The sequence below is a fragment of the Microcebus murinus genome, chromosome 14 (genome assembly GCF_040939455.1).
Source record: "Microcebus murinus isolate Inina chromosome 14, M.murinus_Inina_mat1.0, whole genome shotgun sequence".
Taxonomy (NCBI): domain Eukaryota; kingdom Metazoa; phylum Chordata; class Mammalia; order Primates; family Cheirogaleidae; genus Microcebus; species Microcebus murinus.
Genome location: NC_134117.1, coordinates 23,404,293 through 23,426,488, shown reverse-complemented (window position 1 = coordinate 23,426,488; position 22,196 = coordinate 23,404,293). Strand labels below are relative to the sequence as shown.

General features: G+C 39.6%; 2 protein-coding genes and 1 non-coding gene across 3 annotated transcripts in view; 1 reads left to right on the top strand and 2 right to left on the bottom strand.

Annotated features, from left to right (window-relative positions):
• Window positions 1-1,811: 1,811 nt before the first annotated feature.
• LOC142875818 (small nucleolar RNA SNORD77) lies at window positions 1,812-1,876 on the bottom strand. The gene has a single exon (XR_012923101.1). It is a non-coding gene; the product is annotated as a small nucleolar RNA SNORD77 (small nucleolar RNA).
• A 4,591-nt stretch (window positions 1,877-6,467) lies between these two features.
• On the top strand, window positions 6,468-20,566 carry TAF5 (TATA-box binding protein associated factor 5). The gene is made up of 11 exons (XM_012770448.3): window positions 6,468-7,089; window positions 9,969-10,206; window positions 13,644-13,959; window positions 14,716-14,879; window positions 14,993-15,128; window positions 15,768-15,888; window positions 16,271-16,400; window positions 17,612-17,776; window positions 18,529-18,706; window positions 18,858-19,035; window positions 19,501-20,566. The coding sequence occupies exons 1-11, from the start codon at window positions 6,531-6,533 to the stop codon at window positions 19,716-19,718; spliced, it is 2,403 nt and encodes an 800-aa protein (XP_012625902.1). The 5' UTR covers window positions 6,468-6,530; the 3' UTR covers window positions 19,719-20,566.
• Window positions 20,551-22,196, bottom strand: part of ATP5MK (ATP synthase membrane subunit k) — a 173,020-nt gene continuing 171,374 nt past the window's right edge. Inside the window, exon 5 of the mRNA XM_020280669.2 lies at window positions 20,551-20,647. The gene's annotated coding sequence lies outside the window, so the exon portion shown is untranslated. The remainder of the gene's footprint in view (window positions 20,648-22,196) is intronic.

Sequence of the window (22,196 nt, the reverse complement as noted above, 5' to 3'; positions counted from 1 at the left end):
GTAAATATTAAATAAAAAAGTTAAAAATAAATTAAATCTGGAAAAAAATAAAAGTGAAGTAGAGGAGGAGGTAGTAGGAACGGAAGATTCAAGGAAGGAGCAGAGAAAGGAGGACAACTAGGAAAGGTTTAGGTTCCAAAATTCAGGAGAAAAAATATTTTTTTCTTTTATTTTAAAATATTTATTTATTTCATATATTAAAAAGATTTTTACCCAGAGCCATGCCCAGGAAGCCTTGAGCAAGTGGACTCCAAGAAAAAATAATTTCAAGAACAAGTAAATGGATGTGGTGGTGGCACGTGCCTACAATCCCAGCTACTCAGGAGGCTGAGGTAGGAGGATTGCTTGAGCCCAGGAGTTTGAGGCCAGCCTGGGCACTGTAGCTGGACCCTTGTCAAAAGAAAGAAAAGAGGCCGGGCGTGGTGGCTCACACCTGTGCCTGTAATCCTAGCACTCTGAGAGGCCGAGGTGGGCTGATTGCTCAAGGTCAGGAGTTCAAAACCAGCCTGAGCAAGAGCGAGACCCCGTCTCTACTATAAATAGAAAGAAATTAATTGGCCAACTAATATATAGAAAAAATTAGCCGGGCATGGTGGCCCATGCCTGTAGTCCCAGCTACTCGGGAGGCTGAGGCAAAAAGATTGCTTGAGCCCAGGAGTTTGAGGTTGCTGTGAGCTAGGCTGATGCTGTGGCACCCTAGCCTGGGTAATAGAGTGAGACAAGAAAGAAAGAAAGAAAGAAAGAAAGAAAGAAAGAAAGAAAGAAAGAAAGAAAGGAAGGAAGGAAGGAAGGAAGGAAGGAAGGAAGGAAGGAAGGAAGGAAGGAAGGAAGGAAGGAAGGAAGGAAGGAAGGAAGGAAGGGAAAGGATGGAAGGAGAAAGCAAGCAAGCAAGAAAGAACAAGAGGAGTGAGTGGTCCCTGGATTTGTCTTTTTTTTTTTTTTTTTGAGACAGAGTCTCACTTCGTTGCCCAGGCTAGAGTGAGTGCTGTGGCATCAGCTTAGCCCACAGCAACCTCAAAGTCCTAGGCTTAAGCAATCCTTCTGCCTCCCTGAGTAGCTGGGACTACAGGCATGTGCCACCATGCCCGGATAATTTTTTCTATATATATTAGTTGGCCAATTAATTTCTTTCTATTTATAGTAGAGACGGAGTCTCACTCTTGCTCAGGCTGGTTTTGAAATGCTGTCTACAAGCAATCCGCCCACCTCGGCTTCCCAGAGTGCTAGGATTACAGGCGTGAGCCACCGCGCCCAGCCTGGATTTGTCTTAAAATGTGGATGCTCCTCAGTTCTGTTGCACATCTTCTTCATTTCTTACTCTCTACACTCTCTGGGAGCAATCTTATTCATTTATATGACTTCAGTGACCACCTACATGCTGATTTCCAAATTCCTATCTCCTGTCCATATTTTTCTACTTACTAAGAAGCCACGTATGCAACTGTCTACTGCCTACCTCCTGTGGCACATCCTCCAGGGACCTCAAACTCAACATATCGAAAAGTGAATTCATAATCTTCCACCCTAACCAGCTTAAATTCTCGGGATTATACCATCGTCCTTTTAGTCACTCAAGTCAAATACTTGGAAATGATCTTTGACGCAATCTTTCCCCTCATCTCCCAAATCCAAATACAAACTCTTGTGTCTCTCTAAAACCTAAATATTTTAGGAATCTATTCACCTATTCTTCTCTAATTATACCTATAATAATAACTATCTACTCTAGTTGAGATTTTCAAACTGCAAATGAATTTGAAATTAATTAAATTAAAATCAATTTAATGGGTCACACTCAATGTTTTTTCCCCAGGTATGTCTGACAAATGGTAAATCTCATGATTCAATCTGCTGACCTATGCAACCATCATAGTATACACTCAATATTTTCAAGAATAAAAAATACTAGGCTGGGCGCGGTGGCTCACGCCTGTAATCCTAGCTCTCTGGGAGGCCGAGGCGGGCGGATTGCTCAAGGCCAGGAGTTTGAAACCAGCCTGAGCAAGAGCCAGACCCTGTCTCTACTATAAATAGAAAGAAATTAATTGGCCAACTAATATATATAGAAAAAGTTAGCTGGGCATGGTGGCGCATGCCTGTAGTCCCAGCTACTTGGGAGGCTGAGGCAGAAGGATTGCTTGAGCCCAGGAGTTGGAGGTTGCTGTGAGCTAGGCTGACGCCATGGCACTCACTCTAGCCTAGGCAACAAAGCGAGACTCTGTCTCAAAAAAAAAAAAAAATACTGAATATCAGAGTGCAGTGCATTTCATGTAATTATACATAGTATTGTTTCATAAAGCTTTTCTTTCACTTATAACTATCCATGTACATATATGAGTCCTGGGTTATGATGTTAAATATATTTCTTATTGTGAACCATGGGCAACAGTGTTTGAAACCTTCTGATCTAGATCAGTACTTTCCAAAAGAAATATAAGGCAAACAACATATGTAATTAAAACTTCTCCAGTAGCTACATTAAAAAAGTAAAAAGAAATGGGAAATTAATTTTAATGAAATATAGTACTTAACCCAATATATGAAAACATCATTTCAACATGTAATCAACATAAAAATTATTATTTTTTATTTCTTTCTTTTCTTTTTTTTTTATTTCGGCATATTATGGGGGTACAGATTTTCAGGTTTCAAAAATGCCCTTTCCTCCCCTCCCCCCACATCTTCCTCCCTCCCTCCCTCCCTCCCTCCCTCCCTCCCTCCCTCCCTCCCTCCCTCCCTCCCTCCCTCCCTCCCTCCCTCCCTCCCTCCCTCCCTTCTTTCTTTCTTTCTTTCTTTCTTTCTTTCTTTCTTTCTTTCTTTCTTTCTTTCTTTCTTTCTTTCTTTCTTTCTTTCTTTCTTTCTTTCTTTCTTTTGAGATGGGATCTCATTCTGTCCCCCAGACTGGAGTGCAGTGGTGCAATCACAGCTCACTGCATCCTTGAACTCCTGGGCTCAAGTGATCCTCCTTCCTCAGTCTCCAGAGTAGCTGGGATTACAGATGCAAGCCACCACACCAGGCAATATAAAAATTATTAATGGGATATTTTACATTCTTCTTGCACTAAGTCTTCAAAACCTAGTGTGTATTTTATACTCACAGAACATCTCAGTTCAGATTCACACATTCAGTAGCTGTGCTCAATTGCTACAGGTGGCTGGTGGCTTCAAGGGTCATGGCCAATGAAGGTCAGGTTATTGTAATAGTCTGCCAACTGAATTCACTATCTCTAGCCTTGCTTCTCTCCAATCCACTCTCCCAATTTCATCCTGAGATATATAAACGTATAATCCTGCTATCTGCTATTCCCTAGCCATTTGGAAATGTCTAGAGACATTTTTGGTTGTCACAACTTGGGGTGGAGGTTACTACATTTCCAAATGTCCCCCAGTAGGGGATGAAATTTCCCCACTGGGTTACATGCAGCAGGAACAATAAGTCATGAAGAATCAAGTCAAAATACTATACATAATAATTGAAGCAAATAACTCAATGAATAGGTTATGTAGCAATATGGATCTAGGCCAAGAATGCACTACTATATTGAAAAATTGGGTAGAGAAATTCTTCGAGAAGGTATTAGGAAGATGTAAACACATGAAAATATGAAAGTTAACTGACCTAGCATGGAATTGTATCAGTATCTACAGAATAAGAATACTAGAAGTGGGGAATTGGGAAGAAATATGTGTAGATATGCGTGTTAAATTCCCAGAATTAAGGGAAAAAAATCTCAGATTGAAAGAGTATATAAAAGACCTATCAGGATAGACAGGAAAAATCCAATCCTAGATACATTACAGTGAAATGAAAAAACATCAAAGAGAAAGAGAAAGAGAAAGATCCAGAGAGAAAGAGCAGGTTTCCTAAAAGGAACAAGATCCACAATGACAACAAACTTCTTAAAGCATACCAGAAAGAGAGTAGAATAGGAATAGGAATTAGAAAGGAAGAGGAAAAGAGAATCAAAAAGTGGGCTTTGCAGGTATTCAATAAACTTATTTCTACTGTGGTGTAACAGAAAAACCATTGTATTTGGAGTAGGGTAACCTCAGCTAAAGTATCAACCCTAGACCCTTTGGAATTTAACAGACAAAGCCAAGTAAGAGGTAGACCCCACAGAGGGGATAGGGCTAGTTGTACTTTTGTGGGATCCAGTATCTGGGCTTCAGTTGTACAGGCGGATCCACTTCTCAGGACCTGATTTTTGAGATTAATGTATGCATCCGAATTTTAATCTACTCTTCACAGTGGAGTAAAACATCTTCCCAGTGAATAGTAAGCACACCTGTGCTGCTTATCATTCATGGCATCTCCCATCTAAGTGCTTAATTATTTAATTATCAAGTTAGTGAGTTCTGAATCAGAAAAATAACTGTTGAATGATCCAGAGGAAAAAGATGAATTCTCCCTATCTCATAAGAGTGTACCATTAGGTTCAGGTTCTCTCTCTCGGCCAGTACTGAGTAAATAAATGCTAACCAATTCCTGCTCATCTCTTTTCCCCCCCATACTCTATATTTGACATTCTTACTTAGATATCCAATTAGATTAGTTTTGTATTTCAGTCTTGAGATCACCCAGGAACATCATGATTGTACTTTCTTGATCAAACATATACAGGACTCCTTTTTGTTTGTTTGTTTAAATTTATTTTTTTGAGACAGAGTCTCACTCTGTTGCACCGGCTAGAGTCCAATGGTATCATCATAGCTCACTGCAACCTCAAACTCTTGGGCTCAAGTGATCCTCCTTCCTCAGCCTACTGAGTAGCTGGGACTACAGGCATGTGCCACCACCCCTGGGTAATTTTTCTATTTTTAGTAGAGATGGGGGGGTCTGGCTCTTGCTGAGGCTGGTCTTGAACTCCTGACCTCAAGTGATCCTACCGCCTTGGCCTTCCAGAGTGCTAGGATTACAGGTGTGAGACACCATGCCCAGCCTACAGAATACCTTTTAAATTGGAGTAAAAATAACCAATGGCTATTTATTATGTGCTAGGTATCACATATCTAATTTAATCCTCAAAACAACATTATGAGGTAGGTACTATTATCTTTATTTTAGAAATTGGGTAACTGGGATATAGTGAATTAAGTAACATGCTCCAGTTAAACATTATCAGTATCTCAGAAGGTCTGTCAGCTACTAAGGAAGGTCAAAGGAAGCCAATAAGACCTCAAAACCAACAACCTGAACAACTGTGCTATATTTTCCCAATGTCCCTGGCTCACTTTTCTCATGTAAGTCTATATTTATCATATAGATAAATACACTTGTATAAATACACTTTTATATACACTTTTCTCATGTAAGTCTTATATTTATGAGGTTCAAATGAGATAAAATACTGAGCAGGGTTTTATAACCTATGAAGCATATTGTAAAAGGGCATATATGATTTTTAAATGTATAATTAAAATAGTTTATTTGTAATAATGGACAGCAGCATGAATACATAATGTACACATTTCACAATCATAAAGTTCTGGTATTTTTAAAAACTTTTAATTGAAATACAACATATATGCTGTAAAGTTCACAAAGCTTAAGCATGCAGCTTAATTTTTTTTTCTTTGAGAGATGTCGCCCTATGTTGCCCAGGCTGTGAATATTGGTACACGCCACCGCGCCCAGCCTGTACAAAAGTAAAAGTTACATTAAAAACAAAACCAAAAACCATTGTACATATCAAAATATAAAACATTACCAGTATCTCAGAAGCCTTCTTCTGGCAAATGGTATATGCTTTTGAGCTAAAGACCAGGATTCGAAAGCTGACACTTGCATTTTCTCTTGTGTGATTTGGGAGATTATTTAATCTCACTGAGACTCCGTTGAGCCATCTGTAAAGTGGGGATAATAGTATCTAACACAACTGTCGCATTAAAGGAAGTCATATAATGTAAAACGTCTACTTCAGTGCTTGAATATAGTCGGCCTGCAATGAATGGTAATTATTATCAGGCAAATGTTAATAGGCGGTCATCAACTTCCACTTCCTGTCTTTCTTTCACTCACTTTTTTTTTTTTTTTTTTTTTTTTTGAGACAGAGTCTCGCTTTGTTGCCCAGGCTAGAGTGAGTGCCGTGGGGTCAGCCTAGCTCACAGCAACCTCAAACTCCTGGGCTCAAGTGATCCTTCTGCCTCAGCCTCCCAGGTAGCTGGGACTACAGGCATGTGCCACCATGCCCGGCTAATTTTTATATATATATCAGTTGGCCAATTGATTTCTTTCTATTTATAGTAGAGACGGGGTCTCGCTCTTGCTCAGGCTGGTTTTGAACTCCTGACCTTGAGCAATCCGCCCGCCTCGGCCTCCCAAGAGCTAGGATTACAGGCGTGAGCCACAGCGCCCGGCCTCTTTCACTCACTTTTGAAAGTTACTCCCTTTCCTATTTCTTTTCTCCTTCTTTCTCGCCCCGCCCACTGCCGTAAATGGCATAACAGAGCTGTCGTGAAAGGCTCCTCCCCGCCCTCCATGTGGCGAAAACGCAATCACGCTTGACGGCGCGAGGTGGCTCAGCCGCAAGATGGCGGCGCTGGCGGAGGAGCAGACGGAGGTGGCGGTCAAGTTAGAGCCTGAGGGACCGCCGACGCTGATACCTCCGCAGGCGGGGGACGGCGCGGGCGAGGGTAGCGGCAGCACTACCAACAATGGCCCCAACGGTGGCGGCGGGAACGTTGCGGCGGCGTCGTCGGCTAGCGGGGATGGCGGGACCCCCAAGCCCGCGGTGGCTGTCTCCGCTGCTGCCCCGGCGGGGGCGGCCCCGGTGCCTGCTGCTGCTCCAGAGGCCGGCGCTTCTCACGACCGACAGACTCTGCTGGCCGTGCTTCAGTTCCTACGGCAAAGCAACCTCCGCGAGGCCGAGGAGGCGTTGCGCCGTGAGGCCCGGCTGCTGGAAGAGGCAGTGGCGGGCTCCGGAGCCCCAGGAGAGGTGGACAGCGTTGGCGCTGAGGCGGCTTGCGCGCTTCTCAGCCGGGTCACAGCCTCTGTCCCTGGCCCTGCGGCCTCCGACCCTCCGGGCGTCGGCGCTTCAGTGGCTACGGCCGTCTCGGGCTCAGCCTCAGGTCCTGCGGCTCCGGGGAAAGGTGAGCCGCGGGGTCCTGCGGAGACAGGGGCGGCATGAAGGGGAGTGAGCCGGTAAGGCAGGGGCTGGCAGGCCTGCACCTCTGCGGGCTTGTTTTGAATTTCCTGGGCCCGCCTCTAGGGCCACATGCCCGCCCCTTTCTCTAGTGCGCCGGCTGCGCAGTCAAACCCCCTTCTGAGCTGTCAGTTCCAGCTAGAGGCTGAGGAGAGCTGTTGAGCAGAAGGATGTACAGAGAAAGCGCGGAGAGGCCGGGACCTTCAGGCTTTTGGTCTCTTTCCTCTCATTTGGGCTTTGGAGCCTTGGGCTGGTCCGCATTAACACTGACAGTATTTGTACCGTTTCACATTGGCATGCTTTAATTACTTTAAATTATATATCTTAATTCTCAAAGTTCCACTGTGAGACAGACATTACCTCTATGTAGAGATGAGAAAACAGACTTCCTGATAAAGACCAAGTGACTTGCTTTGGACCACACAGCCAGGGAGTGATGGAACATAGTGTAGCCAGTATTTCTCAAAATATGGGCTAAGAACCACCAGTGTCAAATCTTTTTTTTTTTTTTGAGACAGAGTCTTGCTTTGTTGCCCAGGCTAGAGTGAGTGCCGTGGCGTCAGCCTAGCTCACAGCAACCTCAAACTCCTGGGCTCGAGTGATCCTTCTGCCTCAGCCTCCCGAGTAGCTGGGACTACAGGCATGCGCCACCATGCCCGGCTAATTTTTTTTTTATATATATATCAGTTGGCCAATTAATTTCTTTCTATTTATAGTAGAGACGGGGTCTCGCTCTTGCTCAGGCTGGTTTTGAACTCCTGACCTTGAGCAATCCGCCCGCCTCGGCCTCCCAAGAGCTAGGATTACAGGTGTGAGCCACAGCGCCCGGCCTAGTGTCAAATCTTTTGAAGGATGCAGATTCCCGGGCATCACTTCAAACTTAGTGAATCAGATCCTCTAGAGGTGGAGTCTGGGAATCTGCATTTTTGATAAGTGCTTTTAAGGGCTATCGATATATTGCAAAGGTTGAGAACCATGTATTTAGGAACAGGCATTGGACTTGTGTTATGCTGATTAAGTAATTTTTCGTGAGGTTGAAGTTGAGTTTTATCTCTCTATTGAATGGGTTATGATGAGGCCGTTACAATAGATGCATGTAAAATGCCTGATACTGGTAAATTTATGCTTCTGTATCTGTCCCTGACTCCTGAGGCAACCCCACCTTCTCCCAGCAACTGTCATCACAAAGTCCATGCAGTAAAACTCAAACACAATATAAGGTCTCAAAGGTGATCCTGAGCCAACAATAAATGTTTACTGAATTAAATTATCCAGTGCAGACCCTCTAGTCAGATTAATCTGTATGAGGCCTAATCTTTGCAGCATTGCCAGAAGTGAAATATGAATACATAGTGTTGTAATCCATAAATAGAAATGTGTGAAAATATGACTGAGAGGAATCTTTTCTGAATACTGAATTTTGTGAATGAACTAAAAGATGAATTATTGGTTATTTTGCTATAATCTCTTCAGAAATTTGACCTATTATTATTTTTATATATTTTGAGACAGGATCTTGCTTTGTTGCCCATCCTAGAGTACAATGGTGTCATCATAACTCACTGCAACCTCAAATTCCTGGGCTCAAGCGATCCTCCTGCCTCAGCTTCATGAGTAGCTGGGACTACAGGTGTGCACCACCATGCCTGGCTATTTTTTCTATTTTTTGTAGAGGAGGGGTTTCACAAGTCTTGCTCAGGCTGGTCTTGAACTCCTGACCTCAAATAGTCCCCTGCCCCCACTTTGGCTTCCCAAAGTGCTAGGATTACAGAAGTGAGCCACTGTGCCTGACCTATTATTTTTTATCAGGTAGTCCCCTGAACCAGAATGGGTTCAGAGAGACTCCCAACTTCACCTCTTCTTAGATTATAACTGAAAAACCCAGGAAGCAGGAAAAGAGGTCATCAGAGTAATCAAAAAAATGGTGGTTATGGAAATTGCTTTGAACATATAATTATCTTTTGGAGATATAAATAAGGCATAGTTCTCACCACCCTTAAAATACTTACATTTTATAAGGAATAATAGATGTACACATATGAAGGTAACAAAGGATAGGATATGTTACAGAAATGTTACAAAGTACATGGGTATCTCAGAGAGCTGGGTATGTTTGTTACTCCAGGGCAGGGCTTGGTGGTGGTGTGTGTCACTTGCACTGTGCCTTGAGAGATTAATAGTTATTTGATTTCTATATACTATCTTTTATAAGGTAGTTGTCTAAATAAGGTAGTTCCAGGAAAAATATTGAACCTTTTTATTATTGATTTGGAAATTTTATTTTATTTCTTTCCCTTTCTCTTCTCTTTCCTCTTTTAGTTCTTAGAGACAGGGTCTTACTCTGTTGCCCAGGCTGGCGTGCTGTGGCATGATCATAACTCACTGTGTAGCCTTAAACTCCTGGGTTCAGGCAATCCTCCTACCTCAGTCTCCAGAGTATTTGGGACTACAGGCATGTACCACAAAGCCTGGCTAATCTTTTTATTTTGTAAAGATGGAGGTCGTGCTATGTTGCCCAGACTGGTCTTGAACTCCTAGCCTCAACTGACATTTCACCCTGGCCTCCCAAAGTGCTGGGATTATAGGCATGAGCCACTGCACCTGGCATGAAAATTTTATTTTAAGATATGGACCTGCTGAAGGGGTTTTGGCCTGGGTGACTTAAGTGAAAAATCCCATTAAAAGATTATGTGATTGCGTTGGGGAAGAGAGGTTGATAGGAAAGGGACAAACATCTGAAAAATAACTCACTTCTGGGCCTTAGCAATAGTCACTTGGTACATATCAGCTCATTTTCTTAAAACTTGTTTTATGTTTTTCAAACAGCTGGAAGTGTAGTTGTGGAAGACCAGCCAGATGTCAGTGCTGTGTTGTCAGCCTACAACCAACAAGGTGATCCCACAATGTATGAGGAATACTATAGTGGACTGAAACATTTCATTGAATGTTCTCTGGACTGCCATCGGGCAGAATTATCTCAACTGTTTTATCCTCTGTTTGTACACATGTACTTGGAGCTAGTCTACAATCAACATGAAAATGAAGCCAAATCATTCTTTGAGAAGTATGTGAACTTTTACATATGTTATGCATACATAGTTTATGTGTGTGTGTGTGTGTATATATATAAGTACACATCTCTAACCATACAAATGTAAGATTACAACTTAAAAAGTGCTTTGCGAAGGACAGGTACCTAGAGCTATGAGAACTTCAGATCAGAGCTTAACCTAGTTGGAGAAGTCAGGGAAGGGTCTCAGGAAGTGATGCTTGAGGTGAGATCTGAAGACTGGGTAGAATTTAACCCAATGAAGATGGAAAAGCATGTGTAAAAGCTTTGTGGCAGGAGGGATTTGGGTAGATACAAAAGTTGAAAGAAGCTCAGTATAGCTGGAGCAGAGAGAATGGGATGGGCTGGGGGTGTGATACACAATGAAGCTAAGAACTGGTTAGAGACTAAAACAACAGGCACGTTCTTGGCCTATGTTGAGGGTCCGTGTTTATCCTAAGAACAGTAGGGAGTGGTAATGGGTAGGATTAGATTTGGTCGAGAGTCACTGAAAACTCAAACAATGGTGGTGTAAATAAAAATTTATTTTTGTAATAGGAAGAGCAATAGGAAGCTGTGTTGGGATTAGACTAGACTGAGAGTGACTGAAAACCCCAACAACAGAGGCTTAAATACAATAAAGTTTTCTCATAAAGGTAGGTAGTTCAGGACTGGTGTGGTGGGTCCTTGATTATCAGGGCCTCCAGTTTCCTCAGTCTTTCATTTCCCACCATGTGGCACAAAATGGGCTCTCTAGCTATAAGCAGTAACATCAGCATTCTAGTCAGCAGGAGGGCACACATCCTTCCTTTTATATCTTATCAGTCAGTGGCCACACCTAGCTACAAAGGAGGTAGGAAATGTGGTCTTTTCCTAAGTGTCTATGTGCCCAGCTAATATTCAGGTGTTCTATTATGGAGGAAGACAAGAAAAATGGGTATGAGAGGACAGTGAGGCATTTGTGCTACAGAGTCATTATTAAAGGACCATGTCAGTGTTAGATATGCATTTCGAAAGGACCTGTATGCAGTGGGGAAAACAGATGGTCGGGGGATAGAATGCTTGAAAGTTGACCAAATTTGGGAGTTATTGCAGTGGTTTTCAACTGAGGGGAATATTTTTCCTTCCCTTAGGCCATTTGAAAATGTGTGGAGGTGTTTTTGGTTGTCATAATAACTGGGGGGAGGAGCAGGGACACTAAATGTTCTAATATGTGTAGATAGTCCCACTTAGCAAGGAATTATCCTACTAAAAATGCCAGTAGTACCCTTGTTGAGAAACACTGAACTAGGTTGTGGTAGATTCGTGACACACTTGATGGCTTGGATATAGAGGTGAGGGAGATGGAGGTATCATTGATATTCCCAGGTTTCTGGCCCCTCCAGCTGGATAGGGATGCCCTCCACTGATACAGAAAACCCTGGAAGAGGACTTGGTTTGTCAGGTCATAGAATAATCTTGAATTTTGATTTGAATATGCCTTTGACTCATTTAAGAGATGTCAAGCTGATAGGAGGATGATATATAAGAGCTCACAGGAGAGGTAGGGACTAGAGCCATAAATTGGAGCTATGTGCAATATCGATGGATATGGATGTGTTTGACTAGAGAAGAGTATGAAATAAATTGGTAAGAGGGCCAGGCCAGAGGAGCTCCAACATTTAATGGCCAAGTAGAAAAGATATAAAAGGAGAGGCCGGAGAAATAGGAAGAAAACCAGCTGAATGTTGAATTATAGAAGCCAAGGAAAAGGAGTACTTAGAAGGAGGAGGCAGAGACCGAGGTGAGCGGTCGTTTGAGCTCAGGAGTTCGAGACCTGCCTGAGCAAGAGCAAGACCCCATCTCTACTAAAAATAGAAAGAAATTGGCTGGACAACTAAAAATATATACAAAAAAAAATTAGCCAGGCATCGTGGTGCATGCCAGTAGTCCCCGCTACTTGGGAGGCTGAGGCAGGAGGATCGCTTGAGCCCAGAAGTTTGAGGTTTCTGTGAGTTAGGCTGATGTCACGGCACTCTATCCAGGGCAACAAAGTGATACTCTGTCTCAAAAAAAAGAGGAGGAGGCAGAGCTTAATAGTGTGAATGGGAGCTCTTTAATATAGGCAATAGAGCCTGAAACCAAGACTTATCAGATAATAGGTAGTAGTAACAGAGGAATCGTAGAACTTAGCATTCCTGGTTCTATATATACCACTATATTCATTCATTATACTAGGATGCCTATTAGAAGGTATATAAAGCAAAATGTTCTGTAGCTTAGTGGTTTTGAGGAAAAAAAATTAAGAAAGGCTGATGATGACAGAATGTCTACTCAAGAAGCTAATTTCTCTCATAAGTACTGTCATCAAAAAACTTGTTGGTCTTCCAGTCTCATGGTATTAGCCATCTCCTCACATGGGAAGCTGGAATATTATAGAGGATTCTCTGTCTCCCTATTATGGACAGTCCTCAGCCTTTGCCAGGACCCTATGCTCAGATGAGGGAAATGGGTAGTGACTGATGTAAACACCAAGAGGCTGAGATTTCTAATTTCACTCAAAGCTGATCAGAAACCCTTAGTTCATGTGTTCCTAAGTCAATGGGGTAATACAAATAATAGTTTAGAAGTCTGTTGGCTATGCTGGAGCCCTGATATCTTTTGTTTAGTAATTGTTTTCTAAATGCTTTTGCATTGATTGCTGCTCTTAGTGAGTGCCAAATATATGTTCTTTAATTTTACTTTCTTGGGAAAATTAAGATTTGTAGAAGCAAAAGTATATTTAAATTTACTAATTATCACCAAGGCTGAAGGCTTTATTTTATTGCTTTTGGTAATAGTGAGTAAATGGAAGTTTAATTGTTTGCTATCAATATTTGTTCTTTAGTGATAGTATTAATAAATTTATTAATATTTAATAAATATGTCTAGTATTAAGAATATAAGAAATAATTTTAAATGGTGGGTTTTAAGAGAATGCCATGTATTGATTATTGTTGGGAGGCAGAGTGATAAGATACATTGAGTTCATTTTATACTGTTTTCTACTTTTATGTTTGAAATTTTCTATAATAAAAAGTTTTAAAAGGTGGGTTTTGAGAAAACATAATATTTAGTAAAGCAAGGGTTCTAACATTTTCAAATGTGTACCGGTTTCTTTTGAATGGTGGCATTTATTTAAAATTCTGATATTCTGATATATTTAAAATGGTGATATTTACTTAAAATTCTCTTAAAATATGATACATTTTGCTAGAGAATTTAATTGGCTATTTATCAGATGAATTCAAAAATTGAATTATAATCATCTTGAAATGAATTATTCTGATCCTACAGCTTAGTGAGGCTACTACTTTGAAAATATTGAGGCTACTACATTGAAAATATTCTGGGATGGTTTATAAATATATGGGGGTAAGGCAGATCCCTTAATGATTACATTGAAAAATGACTTTTTAAAATTACTGAAACAGGTTCCATGGAGATCAGGAATGTTATTACCAGGATGACCTACGAGTATTATCTAGTCTTACCAAAAAGGAACACATGAAAGGGAATGAGACCATGTTGGATTTTCGAACAAGTAAATTTGTTCTGCGTATTTCCCGTGACTCGTACCAACTCTTGAAGAGGCATCTTCAGGAGAAACAGAACAATCAGATATGGAACATAGTTCAGGAGCACCTCTACATTGACATCTTTGATGGGATGCCGCGTAGTAAGCAGCAGATAGATGCGATGGTGGGAAGTTTGGCAGGAGAGGCTAAACGAGAGGCAAACAAATCAAAGGTATGGGAATGAACCTAAGAACTATATAATGCAGATTATGAAAAATTGTAGCATTTCCATCTACATAGTTTACACAGTTTTCTTGTAGCTAGCTTGGAAATAATTTTACACTGTATGTAAAATTTCATGTTCTAAGGATGATGTATATATGTATACAATTTGTGAATGGTTGCATTTAACAGAACCCTGACTGCAGTGGCTGCAACAAGTTTTTCCCACATAAAATGAATCCCAGAGGAAGGCCTTCCAGGGGTGGCATGAGGGCTCCACAGTGCCATCAAGGTCCCTGGCTCCTTCGAGTTTCAGGACCAAACATCTTTAAACTCTGGCTTTCTACTTTGTACTCACAAATTTTAGCATTGCAGCTGCATTCCAGGAAGGAAGAAGGGGGAGGACAAAAGGCATATATCCCTCTGAGTCTCTCAGTTTTTATCAGAAAAACAATGTTTTTTTCTGTACCGTACCCAGTATATTTTTGTGTACATGTGTTGGCCAGCATTATATTGTATGCCCATTCCTAGCTGCAAGGGAGCCTGGGAACAGAAATGATTTAACTGAGCACAATGCTGCTCCAGTAAAGTCAGGGTTCTCTTAGTAAGGAAAAAGGGGAGGATGGCTGTTGAGTAGACAAGTACAGAACCCTGCTTCAGGGTATACATTACTATATTTTATTGTGATTCATCCTATCAAGATATGAAAAGGGTATATTAATGAACAAAAATTAATTTTAAAAATGTTGGCTTCTTTGACTTGTAGGTATTTTTTGGTTTATTAAAAGAACCAGAAATTGAGGTACCTTTGGATGATGAGGATGAAGAAGGAGAAAATGAAGAAGGAAAACCTAAAAAGAAGAAGCCTAAAAAAGACAGTATTGGATCCAAAAGCAAAAAACAAGATCCCAATGCTCCACCTCAAAACAGGTAAGGGAAAAAAACCTCTGGAATTTGTGTGGAGGTTTAAGACAGTATGTTATAGAGGGTTCAAGTTTGTTAATATTCAATGGGTAATTTCTAAGTCTGTTTTTCTTTTACAGAATCCCTCTTCCTGAGTTAAAAGATTCAGATAAGTTAGATAAAATAATGAATATGAAAGAAACCACCAAACGAGTGCGCCTTGGGCCAGACTGCTTACCCTCCATTTGTTTCTACACATTCCTTAATGCTTACCAGGTTGGTAAAATAATTGGACAATTTCTCCCTAGAAAGTTGTATAAAACGGTGATTTATCATTAAGAGAAGCTTAAATGTGTTAACTAAAATGGAGTTTTGTTATTTAAACTCTTGATACAATTTAAAGATAGCAGTTAGGAAAAGAGAATTGGATACTGCAACAGGATAGATAGGAGGCAAGGTTTAAAAGATTTTTAGCAACTTGCAGTTATCAGAATCTTGCTTATACTTGACTCTCATTTCACTGATCAGAATTCTGCTGGCTTTTGAGGAGGAGGAAACTGGTTCATCTCTGTTGAACTTGGTTTAAATTCTTATATAAACTTAATATTTTAAATGAAGAATTCTGTGTCATTATAGATTCCTTATAATAGGCTGCTGAGAATATATTTAGTAAAGTGCAAAAATGATTAACATTTGCTTCTTATCATGCACTACAAATATGGAGAGCAAAAATGGGGTAAGTGATGACATGTTCTCCAAGTAAGTGTTTTTAGGTAAATGGGTTTTACACGAGAATAAAATCTCAAATGATATTTTATATGAGAAAAATAGCCATCATTATGTATTCTTTAATATTAATTCCCTATACCTCCCAAAACAGTATAGTTTAGTCTAAAACTTTTTTTTTATTGGCAGGGTCTCACTGCAGTGGATGTCACTGATGATTCTAGTCTGATTGCTGGAGGTTTTGCAGATTCAACTGTTAGAGTGTGGTCTGTGACACCCAAAAAGCTTCGGAGTGTCAAACAGGCATCAGGTAACTGAGATGACCTCTCAGGATGTAAACCTGAATCTTTATTCCATGGAATATACACATGAAGTTATGATCTTTGTAGAAATTCACTTCATGTCACTTTAATCAGGATGCTAATATTTCCAACAGTGAAAAGAGAATTGGAATGGCAGTCAGGAGACTGGGGTAGCTGAGTAGCTGTGTGCACTCTAGCAAATTATTATCTGTCCTAAACTTCAGTTTCCTCTGCTGTACACTGGGATGATATCACCTAACTTAAAGGCATTAGCACAGTGGTTGGTATATAGGAAGGAATGTTCAAATGTTACTCTCAACAGTGATATGATTGCCTAAAATGTTTTCATAAATGTACTTTAAAAAAATCAATATTTCTGGACCATTTTAGATCTTAGCCTGATAGACAAAGAATCAGATGACGTCTTAGAAAGAATCATGGATGAGAAAACAGCAAGTGAGTTGAAGATTTTGTATGGTCACAGTGGGCCTGTCTATGGAGCCAGCTTCAGTCCAGATAGGTAAAATACAAACAATAAAAATTAAATATTGCTGTATTATGTTTAGAGATTATAAAAGTTAACTACTGGAAACATGCAAATGCTGGGAAAATTCTATTAGAAAAATCTCACAGTCACCTATTATTCATTATCTTTTAGGATCTTGCCATTTGCAAATTCATCCTGGGGTACTGGTGTATAAGATAGCAATTTAATGTATACCCAAATTTATAGAATCAAGATGCATAGCTTTAGGGTTTACTGGTTTTAAAAATTAGCTTCAGTTTTGTTTTAACCCTGATAGGGGTTGGATTGCTTCTTTGGGTCCCTGCATTGTGTTTTGTGGCTACTTCATCAAATTTAAAACAAATTCCTGATTTTTAATGGCATATCAGCTATCAATTGAGCATTTATCTTTCTAGAACCAAAAGAACTAAGAGGATACTAAAAAGGAAATTTGAAAATGCCAGTTTAGGTTTTGCTTCCCTTCCTTATGTGTATGGGTACTTGCCTATTTTTCATGATCTCTAATGTTCTGTAGAAATGGAGGGGAGAGTATTTTGTATTCATAATACCATCTGTATGTTACTTGGATAGATAATAGATTTCAATCCATCAAGGTTTTCATTTTTACGAAACTTTGAGAATGAGGTTTTTTTGTTGTTTGATAGGGCTTAGCCAGATGATTCATTTTTACTTGAGAGAAATTTGATTTCAGTGAAAACTGTAATACCTTTTAAGTATTTAGCCTTTGTGTTAATCGCTGAAAAAGAGTATTACTGGTATGTCTGTAGTTTTTTTTTCCCCAAAAACATTTCTTTTTTAATTCTGATACAACTCATACAGGATAGGAAAATAGTATCTCCATTTTAGGAGTTTAAGTGACATATTACATTTCTTAAGATCTTCTCAATTGACCTTATTTGACCATACTTTTTGTCATTATCCCTGGTTCTTTTTTCTTTTTTCAAAAGAACTGTGATTTTCTCCCTAATAGACTATAAGTTTGTTTTTTTTTAATAATCTTACCTCATTCAGTAGGTATTCAGTATATGGAGTATCAAAGCTAATATTCAGTTATTTTCAACTCTTGATATCTACTGTGAATTACACATATGAATTAAAAGTGAGATGTAGCATGTTAACTACATTTAATATATTCAAATGTACAGAAAAACCAGGCAGGTAACTAAGTTATTCTGGGAATCAAATGTATTACTTTCTCTTCTCAGGAACTACCTGCTTTCCTCTTCAGAGGATGGAACTGTTAGATTGTGGAGCCTTCAAACATTTACTTGTTTGGTGGGATATAAAGGACACAACTATCCAGTATGGGACACACAATTTTCTCCATATGGATATTATTTTGTGTCAGGGGGCCACGACCGAGTAGCTCGGTAAGAACACTGTGATCTTATGACTGGGTCCATTCAATGAACAGAATGGTTTCAATCAAACTTGTTTCCACTTCCATTATTCAATATCAACTTTTTGAGAACACCAGCATTTACAGCTCCTTATTTGAAAATGAATTTGGGACAGGAGTATTTATCTGCAATTATGTAGATTCCTGCTTTTCTTTAAGTTAGTTTATTAACATTCCTCCTACCCCCATCAGGTGCTTAACTTTGTCTTCCATTACCACTGTGTGCACCTATGTTTCTCTGTCATCTCCTTAAACATTTAGGATGAGGTAGCTCAGGTTGGAAACTATGTAGTGGCCCAAACCAGGGGAAGATACTTTTCTGTAACTAGGAGTAGGGAAGGAATAGAAGAGAACAGCCATATTCAGATAAATTAAAATTAGCTGGGTATAGTGGTATGCACCTATAGTCCTAGCCACTCAGGAGGATCGCTTGAGACCAGGAGTTCAAGGCTGCAGTGAGTGATGATCATACTGCTGCACTCCAGCCTGGGAGATAGACCAAGACCATTTCTCTCAAAAAATTATAGTGTATCAACCCTTTTTCCTAAGAATGTTATCAATTCTCAGTCATTCCATCTTCTTTCCCCAGTTAACTAGTGAGGGGGGACCCATTTGGAATGACCATTTCACATGGATGTTTCTGTATTTATTTTGGATAGATTTTTGGCATTTCATAGTTAACTACTAATTGTCATCTTTTGTTTTCAATAACTTTTTAAAAAGACTCTGGGCTACAGACCACTATCAACCTTTAAGGATATTTGCTGGCCATCTTGCTGATGTGAATTGTACCAGATTCCACCCAAATTCTAATTATGTTGCTACGGGATCTGCAGACAGAACTGTGCGGCTCTGGGATGTCTTAAATGGTAACTGTGTAAGGATCTTCACTGGACACAAGGTATTTACACTTTTATTAGTCTAGCATACAAGCTTACTATCAAATGACACATACATTTTAAAGATACCATTCATACCACTAAACTTTAAAATTTTTTCTTACTTTCTTAGATACATTTAATTCTAATCTTTTCCATGGACTTGTTTCCTAGGGACCAATTCATTCCTTGACATTTTCTCCCAATGGGAGATTCCTGGCTACAGGAGCAACGGATGGCAGAGTACTCCTTTGGGATATTGGACATGGTCTGATGGTTGGAGAATTAAAAGGCCACACTGATACAGTCTGTTCACTTAGGTTTAGTAGAGATGGTGAAATCTTGGCATCAGGTAAATGACTATTAATGGCTTTGTGGTAAAGGGCAAATAGTATGTTAAAAGGAAACACCCAGTGTTGACAATTGCAAAACTAAGTCCTGCTGTTTTAGGTTTTGCTTCTCTTTAGCTATGATTCCAGAGTGTTATCCTATGTATATATTGACTTCTGAGGTTTAAAGCACTGTTTGAAATGTTCTTTTAGAAGTAATGGTTGGTCAAGTTTAGATTTTTCACCAAAAATATACAGTAAATAAATGTATATGGGACAAAATGTCAGAATCTAAATGTGATTGCAGCTCATGCCTGCAATCCCAGTGCTTTCGGAGGCTGAGGTGGGAGGATTGCTTGAGCCCAGAGTTTGGGGCTGCAGTGAGCTGCACTCCAACCTGGGCAGCAGAGACCTTGTCTCAGAAAAAAATAAATAACAAATATAAATGTGATGGATGCAACTAATGGTTTCCATTGATTTCTCTTTAGGTTCAATGGATAATACAGTTCGGTTATGGGATGCTATCAAAGCATTTGAAGATTTAGAGACTGATGACTTTACTACAGCCACTGGGCATATAAACTTACCTGAGAATTCACAGGAGTTATTGTTGGGAACATATATGACCAAATCAACACCAGTTGTACACCTCCATTTTACACGAAGAAACCTGGTTCTAGCTGCAGGAGCTTATAGTCCGCAATAAACCATCGGTATTAAAGACCTTCTGGAAGCTACTGTTTAAAAAGGGAGACTAAAAGCAAATACCTCAGTGATTAATATTTAAGCTACAAAGAATGTTTTTATCTATATAGATCTGGAAGTATGCTGCTTGGAAAATCTGAACTGGACAGTTCCACATTTCTATAGCAACCACATTTAACTAATTTCCGTTAGTTGAATAAGAGGTATTATGTTTGTGGAGGGGACATTTATGGTGCTTTGGATTGTGTGGAAACTATGCATTTTCTGTTCAAATGCTATTTTAATTTATTATGTTTAGAAAAAAAGTCAATTTTAATAATTCATCCTGCTTCAAGATTCAAATTAAGAAATATAATTAATACTGTGTCTTGAATTTTAGCTGAAGAATTCAATGAGCCTGTATGTTTCCACTATAAAAATGTAGTTACTATATGGCACTCAAGTACTATGTTAAATGATCCACTAACATTTTTTTCTTGGCCCATGATTAGTGGAATGTATGTAACTAAGTAGGGTGAACTACAATTCCTTTTTTAGGTCTAGATGAAGTACAACCATCCACTGACATCTGAATTTCTATCTGTTGAGTTTTGAGTGCATCCAAACACTCTATAAACCAGGTGAAGAAATTTAGCTTCCATGTTCTACTTCAGCTAAAACAGCTACATAAAACCTAGTACACTTGAAGTCAGACATTTCAGTTGCTTACCTCCAGTACTGAGCCTTGCTTTGGGAAACTAAAAGATATAGACCAAGTAACTGCCAGTTTTTGCCTTTGTTGCATTTTGTACAGTTTTTATATTTTTGATATCTTGTAAATAAAAACAACCAGCTTTTCCAGGTTCATAATTTATTGTACAAATTGAGTATCACATGATGAGGTGACATTAGCTTCTCCAGGCATGGGAACTTAACAGACAGTTGAGAATCCTATAAACAAAGCGAAAACAGTTTAAAAACAAATGTGTTCAACACTACTTTTAAAGACATTCGAGAATTACTATGATAGGAATATCCATGAACCCCTTGAAATTATATGCAAATTCATCAGATGATCAAAGGAGTCAGTAACACCAAAAAAAAAAAAAATTAAGGTGTCCCTCAGCTTACTACATTTTAACCTAATACTCCACCTTTAACAACGGAGCTGATCCTAAAGGTATACTATAGGAAAAGTCTAATATATAAAGTAACATTTTAAATAGCAGAAAATAATTAAGTATGTTATTTAATATTTGAGACAATTTCTCCATTTTTATAATGGGGATACTACCACCTTCCCAAAGTTAGGAGGCACCTAATATGGAAAATTGGGCAAAATACTGTTAGGAATAAGCCATGGACCACAGTATTCTGGGCTATACATTCCCCTAAGGTGACTAGGTTTGAGATTGGAAAAACTCTGTTTTTTTGAGCTCTGTTGCCCAGACTGGAGTGCAGTGGCTTGATCATAGTTCACTGTAACCTCTAACTCCTGGGCTCAAGTGATCCTCCCACCTCAGCCTCCAGAGTAGCTAGGACTATAGGTGTGCACCACCATGCCCGGCTATGGAGAACCTCTTAAGAGCAGAAGAAAACTGTGAAGGAGAGCAACATTAAATGAAGATCTAGATTTTGGGCTTTCCACATACCATCTATTGCCAACACAACAGATATCTACTCACTTAGGGCAAATTGGGGTTTGGGGGGACTATAAGAAAATGAAGCCTGTAGGAATTTAAAGACAGAATTAATTATATTAACATTTGAAACTAGCAAACAAATATGTGCAACTGATAAACAATGTCGGTTAATAATTATTACATAAATAGCCTATACAAGTTACCCAATTGTTAAATAAGGACATGCATGAATAGGATGTCAAGAAAAATACAAATGGTAAACAGATGGAAAAAAATGTGCTTCATTGAAAAACAAGAGACATAATTTTTTTTTACTCATCAAATTAGCTAAAGTCAGAAACTGATGTTATTCTACACTGGCTGGGGCAAAAGACATACCCACTTACAAAGGTGGTTGTCCCGTAATTGTTTGGGAAAGCTTTACCTTAAGAAAATAATCATAAATACAGATGCTTCATGCTCTGAAGGATTCACTGTAATGTTATGTATCAAAAAATTCTAAGCCGGGCGCGGTGGCTCACGCCTGTAATCCTAGCACTCTGGGAGGCTGAGGCGGGCGGATTGCTCGAGGTCAGGAGTTCGAAACCAGCCTGAGCAAGAGCAAGACCCCGTCTCTACTATAAATAGAAAGAAATTAATTGGCCAACTAAAAATATATACAAAAATTAGCCAGGCATGGTGGTGCATGCCTGTAGTCCCAGCTACTCGGGAGGCTGAGGCAGAAGGATTGCTTGAGGCCAGGAGTTTGAGGTTGCTGTGAGCTAGGCTGATGCCACGGCACTAACTCTAGCCTGGTCAACAAGCGAGACTCTGTCTCAAAAAAAAAAAAAAAAAAAATTCTAATGGGCTGGACATGG